The sequence below is a fragment of the Coturnix japonica genome, chromosome 1, assembly GCF_001577835.2.
Source record: "Coturnix japonica isolate 7356 chromosome 1, Coturnix japonica 2.1, whole genome shotgun sequence".
In the NCBI taxonomy this organism is placed as follows: Eukaryota; Metazoa; Chordata; class Aves; order Galliformes; family Phasianidae; genus Coturnix; species Coturnix japonica.
The window spans coordinates 119,119,112-119,131,197 of record NC_029516.1 but is presented as its reverse complement, the minus strand read 5'-3'; the positions used below and the strand labels follow the sequence as shown (position 1 = coordinate 119,131,197).

General features: G+C 43.6%; 2 protein-coding genes across 9 annotated transcripts in view; one reads left to right on the top strand and one right to left on the bottom strand.

Moving 5' to 3' along the window:
• INPP4A (inositol polyphosphate-4-phosphatase type I A) overlaps nucleotides 1-2,843 on the top strand; it is a 96,995-nt gene extending 94,152 nt beyond the window's left edge. For 7 of the 8 annotated variants that reach the window (XM_032441632.1, XM_032441645.1, XM_015850886.2 and 4 more), the window contains one exon: nucleotides 2-134. In XM_032441632.1, coding sequence (XP_032297523.1) covers nucleotides 2-134 — 133 coding nt within the window. Of the gene's footprint in view, nucleotide 1 lies in introns of all 8 variants that reach the window. The other variant, XM_015850873.2, reaches the window with a different exon arrangement.
• A 4,979-nt stretch (nucleotides 2,844-7,822) lies between these two features.
• Nucleotides 7,823-12,086, bottom strand: part of TMEM131 (transmembrane protein 131) — an 87,143-nt gene continuing 82,879 nt past the window's right edge. The window contains exons 40-41 of the mRNA XM_015850938.2: nucleotides 11,803-11,966; nucleotides 7,823-8,917 (exon numbers count right to left, since the gene is read on the bottom strand). Coding sequence (XP_015706424.1) covers nucleotides 8,621-8,917; nucleotides 11,803-11,966 — 461 coding nt within the window. The 3' untranslated portion in view covers nucleotides 7,823-8,620. The remainder of the gene's footprint in view (nucleotides 8,918-11,802; nucleotides 11,967-12,086) is intronic.

The window sequence follows — 12,086 nt, the reverse complement described above, 5'->3', positions numbered from 1 at the left end:
GTGAGGGGTGTCGGCGAGAAAATACAATGAAGAATGTTGGATGTCGCAAGTATGCGTTTAATTCCCTGCAACTGAAGGCTTTCCCAAAGTATTACAGGCCTCCAGAAGGAACTTATGGAAAAGTTGAAACATAAGCATCTTATGTCCTTTAATTGCTGTTCCATTAAGACGTGTGGCTGCACTCTAGACTAAATACATGATTCTGTCCTCCAGACCAGATCAATAACCTTTCTGTACGTCTCACTAGGCTATATGGAGCATGTTACTTACCAAATTGGAGTCTATAGTAACAGTTATTCTGACACCTTAGCTTGAGAATAGTGTGGTGACTCTGCCCATTTAAATAGCCTTCAGTGTATGTAAGATGAGCAGATATTGTGTTACTTAATAATTACCTACACGCAATAGCCGGGTACCTCCTGGATGGGCAAGGACTTTGCGAATGGCATTGAGGCAGCTGCTTCACCTACATCTTTCTACACTGAGCTGACTTCAGACCGAGCTCTTCGTCACTTTTTCAAACTGAGAGTAAAACCCAACCTTTGTAAATAAAAAGGGACTGGACCGTAGGCAGTTTAATAACAGCAGGATGCAGTATTGCAATCAAGAAACAGATGTTTAACTACTAAAAATAATCAGCACAGTAGCAGCCAGGAGTATAAATTGTTTCACTGTGTATAGGGTGCCATCTTGAAATATGAAAAGAATAATACATAAAAAGGCCAGGCCTACAAGGTCCAGTTTGTAGTTCAGTCCAGATAAAGACAAATTCTGGTCATTTTTAGCACAAAAGGACTTGAGCAAATGTTAACCAATTTAGAAAGTGTTTCAAAACATAATGGTGTTAATCAATTAATGGCAGCGACAGTTCCTCCAGCCCTTCCCCTCTACGACGTGTTCATTGTGTTCCATGGTAGTGTATATCAATCAGTGTGCTCCTTTATCCATGGCTTTTTATATTGCTTCTGGATTGTAAGCATTAGGATGTCGGGGCATTGCATTTTTTAAATGGGTGTTTGTTTCTTATCAGTATCTGTCAACTTAAAAATGCTTAAAGTACCCAACATCCCCCTTACTGCCTAACAAAAATGTTACATTTGTTAAGTTTTGCTCATTGTGATGGAACGTAACTCATGTGCCAGTGCATGAGAACCTCAGGTGTGTTCTAAGGCTAAGGCCTGATAGGCTATCGCTTCGATAGCATTTTGTAAAGGTTCAGTACATCTCCGTGGAAGTCATCTCTGAAAGGACGCCTTGAAGGTAGAGGATACGTTCTTAAAAAGCAGCTAAGTGTTAAGTTCTGCATCTTAACAGGATTAAAGCATTCCTGGCTGGCTTCACTCAGCCCACTTGTGCCCTACCGTTCTGGTTTCTGAGGGCTATGAGCTGTAGAATAGAGAAGCTGGTCATTTGTTCTTGTGAAAGTAGCAACAGCCAGGTAAGTATATGGCTGTTTTCCGGTTTCTTTCTCCCTCCCACTGATGTTTGTCTGTGCTGTCACTGCTCTATCAGTCATATTCATTCTGCTCCCACGTAGGTTTGGGGGTTTTTAAGTCCAGCAGCTTTTGCATTTTGCTTTTAGCAGCCTGACACTGAGCAGCGTGTCATAAAGCCAGCCAAGACAGTTCTGCTGAACCATGCCGTTAGCGTTACTGCAGTCATTCTAGGAGGGGGGAAGAAAAAATGCAGTGCAAACTCAATGCATTTGTAGTTCCTTTCCCAGTTCTAAGCTCCTTCTGCAGTAGGATGGGCCCTTGGGAAGCTGCAGACCTCGTCCTCCACTTAAAAGTTGTGTTGCTTTTTGTTCTTTTTAATATACAAACAAATGCTTGGTTAAAGCCATCGCAGCGAGATTTCTTCAGACGCTATTCTGTTAGTTCAGCTCAACCTTCAGCCCCTGGCCCGTTATTAAAAGCTGCGTTTATTTTTGTATGGACGATAGCCTCGATATCCCTTGGTTTTTATGAGTTGATAGTTTTATTTTGTATATTTCAGACACAGTTAATAGTTCAAGTCCTGTATGGTTACACTAAAAGTCTTCTTCCGGCGTTCAGCTTCAGAAGAAAACAAGAGGTCTATGGTTGCAGTTAGCAGAGCCGCTCTCTTAGATGGTGGCCCGCAGTCATTAGTTCTTCTCTAGAGCTTAGTGATCCTTTACTTGTTTTTGTACACCAGATAGAATCAGAAGTTCCCCAGCGTTGTGTGCACATGGTTGTTGCTCACCTCTTTAAAGCAGTGGGATATTTTAGCCTATTTCCAACGTTGTCCAGCCGCCGTGTTACAGGTACAGCGCTATCGGCACAGTGCACGCCAGTGGCTTCTATTGAAGGGTGGAGCGAGCGGGGAGGTGTTGAGCAGCCAACAAAAAAGACAAACTGTGAAACTTGAAATCCACACGGGACACTTCACAAGGCTGAAATAAGCTTTTCTGTTGCACAGGAGAGACGAAAACTTAAGGATTACTGTAAAACGAATTTCTGTCTAATGTTCTTTTTCAAGTACGTTTTTTAAACCATGAAACATACCAAGGTAAAAAGACAAAGAAACCTGAGTTGCCGAGGATGTTCTGTGTATGTTCTGTGAAAGTATTTACAGCACAGTTGCCTTTTGTTTCATTTATACATGTAAAATTATTGTATAATACGACACTGTTTTGTCCCAACACAGTTGTATTTGCCAAGCTTTGTGCATTGAAATATTTTTATTTATTTGGTTTTGGGCAGTATTAATATATCATAAACATATGGCTACTGTTTTATATATCCTAGTTCATCCAATCCATGTATGCTGTACATGTGCTAGTCTTTAGGATGAATACCAATAAAGAACTGACAAAAGAGTAACGAGGTGGCTCACTTCTGTTGCTTTCTTGGGTAAACTAATAGGCACTTTCAGGTTGCTGGGCAAACTAATAGGCACTTTCAGGTTGCTGGGCTTGGCGTGCTTTGCCCTTCAGTCAGCGCATGCCTACAGCAGTGCTGGTTGCTGCTGTTCAGTAGGGATAAGTTGACCTTGATCCACAAACCACCCAGCCCACGTGCAGCTACAGCGTGTGACCACCAATGCAACCACTCTGATTACAAAGGGATGTCTTGATATGCTGCCAAGCATAAAATGCAGAGTAATGCCCAAGTGGAAGGGCTCCTTACGGATGGAAAAACAATCGGTTTCTTTCTTGTGGAAGAAAGATTCCTTTAATATAATGCAAAGAGGACACAAAGCAAAATATGAGAAACATCAGTGCGCTTTTTTAAGCGCTGTGACGCTATTCACACCTTCATAGCCTTTGGGCTGTGGATACTATGCGAGTACATTGGATTTGTCTCAATTTCTTGCCCATATTCTGAAGAGTTTCATGCAACTTCTAGATCTTTTCCTGCAAGTGAGCTTTCTGGATGAAGATAAGACTGTGACATCTGTGTGGGGATGGTCTCTGGAGGTAGGTGACTACAGCACACCGTGAGATGTGGTTTGTGGCTGCAATAAAACTTGTTTCCTGTATCAGTCGTTTCATTCCTGTTAGCAGATACACTGAATTACTCAAGTAAAAGAGGAGATTGTCAATAATTCTTCACCTGGCTCATTCTCTGTCACAGCCCCTGTCCTCTAGGCACGTCCACCAGCTCAGCAGTCATTCAGAGCCCTTCTCTTGGAGCTGGGTGACTGTATTGTATGCCCCAGGAGCTGATGCCTCCTGAGGGGCTGCCCAGGGAGGTGGTGCAGTCACCGTCCCTGGAGGTGTTCAAGAGCCGTGTGGATGTGGCACCGAGGGATGTGGGCAGTGGGCATGGTGGGGGTGGGCTGATGGTTGGAATAGGTGATCTCAGAGGTCTCTTACATGTCTCTTACTCAGCTGTCATCAGAGGACAAAATCAGGCAGCTTAGTGAACACGTCTTTAGGGCTGCAAAGATGATTAGAGACCTGGAATATCTCCTGTATGAGGAAAAGCCAAGAGTCCTGGGGCTGTCCAGCCTTGAAAAGAGGAGACTGAGGAGGGGGGGCTGGTCTTATCAGTGCTTATAAATATCTAATGGGTGGGAGTCAAGTGGATGGGACCAATGGGACCAGGCTCTTTTAGGTCAGGCTCATTTCAGTGGTGCCCAGCAACATGATAAGGGCTAACAGACACGAGCTGGAACATAGGGAAGTTCCATATGAACATGAAGAAAAACATATTTACAGTGAGGGTGACGGAGCTGTGCAGAGCCCATTCCCGGGCAGGCTCCGGCCCCTCCCACCCGTGTGGTGGGGGAAAGTAATGCTGATTTTTACCCCCCAAGTTTTCAGGAGGAATCGGGGAGGAAACTGGGGCCATCGGAACTGCTGTGATCTCCCGAGCCACGCAGCGGTGCTGTTGAGCTGAGCATTAGGACCGAGCACAAAGAATTGCTTCACTCGGGTGCATCGTGCTAGGAAAAAAAACGCGCTCCGATTTGCTGCTCTAACCCGAATTCCCCAAAATCTACAGGGATTTTATTTCCCCCTGTGGGTTAATGTTACTCTACTGATCACATCTGTGCATTTTGCACACGCGGTCTCTGTTTTAAACACACAAAAAAGCAGCAAAGCACAGTAAAGTGCCACCCACAGCCTCTCTGGACAAACTGTTCCAGCACGTCACCACTCTCATAGTAAAGAACTTCCCCTGACATCCAACCTAAACCTTCCATCCTTCAACTTAAAACCATTTCCACTTGTCCTGCCATTATCTACCGCTGAAAAGAGTTGGCTCTTCTCCTGTTTATAGGCTCCCTTTAGGTACTGAAAGGCTGCAATGAGGTCACCCAACAGCCTTCACTTCTCCAAGCTGAACAAGCCCAGCTCCTTCAGTCTGTCTGTCTTCGTACAGGAGGTGCTCCAGCCTTTTAAACTGAAGCTTCCAGGTATTCCCATTTTGAGAGGGAGCCATCCCCTGCCTCCTGTTGCCCTCCTGCATTGCCACAGAACAGGCTGGTGCCTCTGAGCCTGGTGAATATTTTCTTCCCTGAAAATAACTCTGGGAATGGGCCAGCGAATGACACCGGGTAGAGCAGGAACTGTCCCGATACTTGCCCCCTTGGTGGACACGTGCTTCCCAGCAACTGCCTTGTAACTAAGCCAAAATAACCACAAGTGACTTCACCCAGCTGCAGCTCCATACCAAAAAAGCCCAAGAAACATGACAGAACATCTTTTTATTCTTTCCCCCAGGACTATTTTATTAGCCCCAGAAGTAGAAATGGACAGCCTGGATCTCCTTCCTAGAGGCACCTCCCTCCCCCCTCCACTGCCCTTGACTGGTGGTGGATGAAAGCAGACACTGGGCAAAACCATTTTGAAGCAAAACCTGTTTAAATGAGCTTAGTGAAGGCCCTGCTGTTAGTGGCGAGCACAGCACAGAGCTGGGCCATTCCCAGCCTCAGCTGCTCTTTGTTCTGTGACTCACTGGCTCACAAGGCCGAAATACTGAAGCTGAGAAAACTTGCTCCAAATTACAGGGTGGTGAACCAGACCAGGCCAAGTCAGAGTTACACTCAGCATAAAGCATCACTGAGTGAAATCCCTTCAGTGAAAGGCAGTTTCTTACCCCATGCAAGTCAATGCTCATGTACTTTTGATTTCACCCCTCAGGTGCAGCAGCTGATACATGGTTATGCAGCCCATTGGAAAATTCCAGTGTAATTTGACTGTGCCGCTTCACTGCCGGGAAGCAGCTCTGCTTGTTACTTCTGTCACAGAGTATTTGCCAGGCTCTGGTACTTACGCTGAAAGTCCCACATCAGGGCTCTATCCAGACCCATCTGCTGTTATAGTGGTTCATCCTAAGTTTTCATAGATGGGAAATGGTGGTGGTAAGTGGATGGATGGACTGGGAGATGTTAGAAATCTTTCCTCACCTTGGTGAGTCTATGATTCTAATGCCAACTAAACACATTAGGGACACACTTACCCAGTTCAGGCTTTCAGGTTTCAAAACAGAGCAGGAACCCTGCAGGCTTTTAGAGTTGATTTGCTTAGAGTTGGCAGAATAGAAATGCCATTTAGAGCACCAAAATAATTAAGGCAAATGTATGGTAATTATTTTTCTTCTTTGCTGGGAACTTTGTATTCCCAGCAGCTTCCGGGTCTGGAAGAGAAAAGCTGACTCAGGGTAGTCTGCCCCTGACAGTGCTCTGAATTAAGGAGAATGATTTAAATTATCAGAAGGGCTGCGTGCTCTGTGTTTCTTAGGGCAGCTCATCCTCAAGGAACCCGCTTAGGATCACAGAATTGTAGGGGTTGGAAGGGACCTCTAGAGATCATCGAGTCCAACCCCCCTGCCAAAGCAGGCTCCCTACACCACGTCGCACAGCTCGGCGTCCAGTCGGATCTTGAATATCTCCAGAGAAGGAGATTCCACCACCTCCCTGGGCAGCCTGTTCCAGTGCTCCGTCACCCTCACCGTAAAGAAGTTCTTGCACACATTCATGCGGAACTTCCTATGCTGTACTTTCATCCCACTAACTACAGCATAGGAACTTCCGGATTCAAGGATACTCTTGAATGACTTTAACTCTCCAAAGCCAACTTGGTGTGGAGAAAAGGAAGAGCAGATAGTCAGGATAGGAAGCTTTTGGCCTAGGGCTTTCCTTTAAGTGGTGAATGACTCCGTGCTGTCTCTCCTACAAAACTGAAAATGACCTGATAGAGATCTCAAACTTTTGGGTTGTTTTGCCTCCAGACCATAAATAATAAATAAAAAAGCTTTTCAAAAGCAAGGACTGAGAGTACTGTGAAGGCAGCAAAGGTTGTTTGCATTAACACAAGGGAACGGCTCACACAGAAGGGGGCAAAAATCTCAATCAGATACGTTGCCTTGTCTTGTTCAAAGGGAGATTTTCAAAGCAGAAGTTATTTCCTTTCTTCACAACTGCTCAGGCCACTGAATAGTAGCACTAGAATTCATTTCTGCTTATATCTTCCATTGGAATCAAATCCTTTATAAAGAGCTGCTGGGGAAATAGGGCTGTACATTACATTAACTTCAGCAGCCGCTTTCGGCTTGAACTTACTGCTCTGTTATCTCCCCCAGCTCCATCCCGCAGCACAGCAGGCCCTGGCATGTCAGTAGCATAACTAACTCTTGTAGTTTGCACGCAGGAAGAGACTTGTTTGCCCAGTCACTCAAAAGGAAATTCCATATAAACCCACACTGAGCGTTTCATTATCTCACACGGTTCTAGAAATATCCACATTTGAAGAACAAAGGAGATCTTAGAAATGCCCACTTCAGAGATCCACACCTTGTGCAGCTGCTGGTGACAGCAAGAGAACAGCGACCCAGCACACGGGGAGATTCGGTTTACTTAATGCTAGATGGAAAAATGATGAGTCTCAATAGTCAACCCTTATATTTTCCTGTATACAGAATTCCTTATAGCAAAATTAAATGCTCTCATTAAAAGAATGGATTCTGATAAAAATCTGCTGTAAATCTGGAGTAGTGCCACCGAACAACAAGTGAATTTGTCTCACTAACAGTATTGCTGCTTTCTTGTAACCGAAGGACTCCACTTTCACTCAGCATTAGCACAGATGAACGTATTCAGTCACCGAGACTTGCCTGTTAGTGCTATCCAGCAAGTCTTCAAGTAGGTGGCATCAATGCACTATGTAACCCTGAAGACAACATATCAGATGCTATACAAACTCACACAGCTGAGGATGCTGGTTTTAATCGGCAGGGAGGTTTCTGTCCATACAGGCTCTGAGCACAGTAGATTTTGACCTGAAGGTTCCCAGCACCGAGTGCATCTGCAAGTTGAGATAACACAGGGAAGACAAAACTGCAGTAGGCAGATGTTGAAAAAAGCAGTATTTATTTTAAAGTACAACCCAAAGTTGTAGCCATAAGAAATGCACGGGGTATCTTGTTTTGTTCCACAAGTCTTGGCTGTGTGCATTTCACTTCAACTTAAAAATGCATTCAGGTTTACAAATGTACAAAGAGCACAGAAAGTGTATTACAGTCTCAACAGAATGCTCTTACATTCAGCCTTTTTGCTGTTAAGGTTCTGTGTTGGTTCTGCTGTGGAATTTTTCTTTTTTTTTCTTTTTTTTTTTTTTCTTTTAACATTCTTAGAACCTGTGTTAACAAAGACAGCCTTATTTTTAAAAAAATACTCTGCATTTTAGCACAAAGTGCCTTTTTTTTTCCCTCTTTTTTTTTGTTTTTAAATTAGAACCTGGAGGGTAATACTGGAAAAAAAAAAAAAAGACTTTAAAAATCAAAACCGGTGCTTCCATAAAAGTATTGCATGCCAGGACCATTCTGTAGCTCAAACTGCCTCTTACGTAGCAATGGCAGATGGTGAAATAGGAAGCAGTGAAACTGTCCAGATTTACAGGCTTTGGCTGTAGGTTGGATTTACGGCCACACCCAGACTTTTTCCAAGCTTATCTGTAATCTCACACTACCATATTGCGGGATAGACTTTAAAAAGGAGCAAGTGATGAAAGTGTGACTGGGGGGGAGGGAAAGAGAGAGGGGAAAAAATAGCCATGACCAACAAATGCCTGAAAACGATGGTTCAAAAATTTGCATTCAGAATCGTATCACCACCTGGATTAAAGTTCTTTCCTTTCGCTTAGCTTTGGGTTTCAGTTTTCGTGAGGATAGTGTGAATTAGACCACGGATCTGAACTTCTTCTTCCAATTGTTGGGCTCCAAATTCTCCAAGGATTGTAGGTCTGTCCCATGTCTTCAGCGGGATTGGCAACGGTGGCAGCAGTGGATGGAGGAGGAGGCGGCGAGGAGTTTTCATTACCCATGAGATCAATACCTGACAAGGCATTTGTTGGAGTGGTGAAGGGAAGGCCACTGTTGAGATTACTTGACCAGATGGAACTGCTGAATGGAGTGGTGGACCACAGGCCGCTCGGGTTGCCAAGGATCGACTGCGGTAAAGACAGAGCTGTGTCAGTAGCTGCCAGGTAACTAATCTCTGCTGTCAGCTTTTTCTTTATTACTGTTATTATTACAGCCCCTTTGAAAGTATCTAGAAAAAAAAACAAGCCTGCTGTAGAAGCCCTTCCAGCCCTCCGCTGTGACACACAGTTTTGAACTACCTTTACTAGACCTTGCCCAGAGGAACCATGCTAACGATCACCAAATGTGTCTACGAACTGAATGGGCTACAGAGTGCAATTACATTACAGGCTTTTAAGCTGTTTTCATTTGGGCTTATACATCCCCATGCTATTACTAATTTAAACAGTACTGGTATTCAAGGGTCAAAAAGCATCAGCCACATTAAATTAGTTTGAGCAAGATGGATAAATAAAGACAAAATTCAAGCTGTAATGCAAAGTGGTGGTGATCTTTAATCCTTTTTGACAACTTGCAAACCTATCTCCTTGTATTCACACTTATCTGTTAAAAAAAAAAAAAAGAAAGAATCACACAGTTTGTCTGAACCTTCACATGTTCGAGCCCACAGTATCTCCCCATATTCCCAATATATGCATTTTTTTTTTCCTATCCGTAAGCTGACCAGTTAAAGAGAGAAGCAATGGTACAAGGGCCATTTGGTGGTACCAGTGACTCTGCCCCTGGCTCTACAAGCCTCTCAGACAAACGGTGTTGCAGAGCAGTGGCATCTGCACTGTGACCTAACACATGAGTTTGGGATGGATGGACAGGAACGACAAGCCCAGAAGATCCCATGCAGAACTGAACAAGGCCCAGTTTAGGTAAACACTAAAGGTTAACTGCTATTGGTGTGCTGTGCACCTGACAGTTAAAATAAAAACCTCTTTAGAAAGCAAATAGGGTGAACTCTGAAGATGCCTTCATTTCAGGATTTTATTTTTTTCTCCCTTGGAATGGAAAAGACACTTTCAGCCTTATCTGAAACTGACTAGACAATAGTACATCAGCAAAGACCCCTCAAAGAACTTAATGCAAAGAGGTGGATAGGAATTTTGAGCGTACAATGAGCCAGCATCATTCTGACTGTCCAATGTCACTGGGATGTGGAGTTAAACCAGGGTCACGGTTTCCAACTGTTACATAACTAAATGGTCACATTTAAGCTATACAAGCACTAGACTGCTAAGCCTACAGCAAGAAACACTCAGCTGCTGCTCAGACAGCATCCCTAACACACTAAAATCCACTCTATTTCTTGCTATGGGCGAAAGAGCCAGGAACTATTCCAGAGTATCCCAAAAAGCACTTAGGAGAGTGGCAATTGCTCATGAAGTAGCAGCAGCAACAAGAAAAGGATTGGCAGAGCAGTATCTGACAGACAGCAACTCCTTTTCAGGGCTTGTGGCACAAAGAGTCCCAAAGACAGAACTACATGTAGGAAAATGGAGACGCTGTCATGAGAAAGAAACCTGATGAGGAGTAGTACCAATGCAGCAAGGCTCAAGGGGAGATGAGATGCAGAAGTCAAATGCTATTTAGTACAGAAGCAAAGAGTTGTGCATAAAATGGGAAAGCAAGAGGACTGAGAATGATAAAGTCAACTTCCCCAAAATCCTTCCTAGAAAAGAAGGTAGTCTAGGAGCCACTATACAACTACTGTTAGCCACTATACAACTACTGTTTGCAGGAAGAGATTTGGCTCTTGTACCAGAAAGAGGAAATGCACAAGCCCTGGTCAGGTACCTGCCTTCTTATCTTGTATTCACTTGCAGGAATAGCAAAGGTTTCCTATTCTGGCCCACCACAAGCATTGAGAAAACACTGTCATTTAAAAAGACCTTGAACATTTCCATCTGTTGGCTGCTTTTTGTGACCTTGAATCACTTCAAAAATGCCTTTTTTCTCTCCCCTCCTCAGAATCATTTAAAAGCAGAGACTAAAAATTCTTCTATATCATTTACTCGGCTTCTGTCTCAGTCCTTCCTGAAGCACAATTCCAGGTAGCTTTCATAAGTGGCTAGGACACAAGCTGTCAGCTAGAGAGACTGTTCTGGTTGTCCCCAGCTCTTCCTTCTATGGTATGAGAAATCTGCCCTCTATGCAAGTAAAAGCAACAGTGTCTCCTTTTTATATCTAGCGATGTTACTAATGATGCACACTATGTACACAGTTTCACACAGTAACGTTAAAACTGAAGTTTTAAACACACGGCAAGAGAAGGGTCAGCAAATGCAACTGGGTGACATAGATAGCACCTCTTACCACAGAAACATTTCAGAAGAAAAGATGAAGAATGATTTCCCCTTGCAGTGAAAACAACTACTATGCTGCAAGTTTTCTTCTGATGCAAAGGTATAAGGATGATTGAGCTTTGCTACAGTCTAAATGTGTTTGGTGTTCTGTTGTTTTTTCTCCCCTTTCATTAAGGCCTCCATCAGAATTAGCAGTTAGTTTAAATGCTTCTACTTAAGCTCAGTCATCTGTTGTTATTTCTAAGCTGGAAAGAATACACTTGAGTTTTTTGGGTTTCAGACCTTATGTTAATTTACAATGAGGTGCCATGCTGGATTCAGCAAGAAGAATCAAAATAGGAAAGTTATCACATTGGTTATTTTGCATCTGTCCATCAAACTAGAAGTGACAGCAGCAACACAGGAGCAGAATGTCTTAAGCATGTGGAAATAGAACACGTGGCTGTAAGTGCTCTCATCACAAATTCCATCATCATCTGCAGGCAAGCAGACTAACAGCTCACTGTCCAAAAGCCACTGCAACTTAAATTCATGGAACTATTAGCACTCAGCTGACCTTTTTCATCTAAATTTAAAAAAATCTCTAAATAAAATGATATAGCGGATAGTGAACAGGTTAGTAACAGTAACAAGACAATGTATTTGCATCAAATACTCACTGCAGTTGTATGAGTTGGTGAGCTTGAGCTTGTTGGCCAAGAGGGTATGGAGTCTGTAGCTGAAGGGTCCCAGATGGATGACGGAACATGATTGAACTCACTCCAGTTTCTCTGAACATCCTGCCCATAAGCAGGTCGAGCTAAACCAAGCTTGCTAAAAACCTCTGAAAAATAAAACGAAATCAATCTGAGCACGTTACTGTTTCTCCTTGTTCATGAACATCAGCAGACTTGCATAGTCCACTGTCCCCATGTTTTTCTGTCAGGTCCTGCTGCACAAGGAG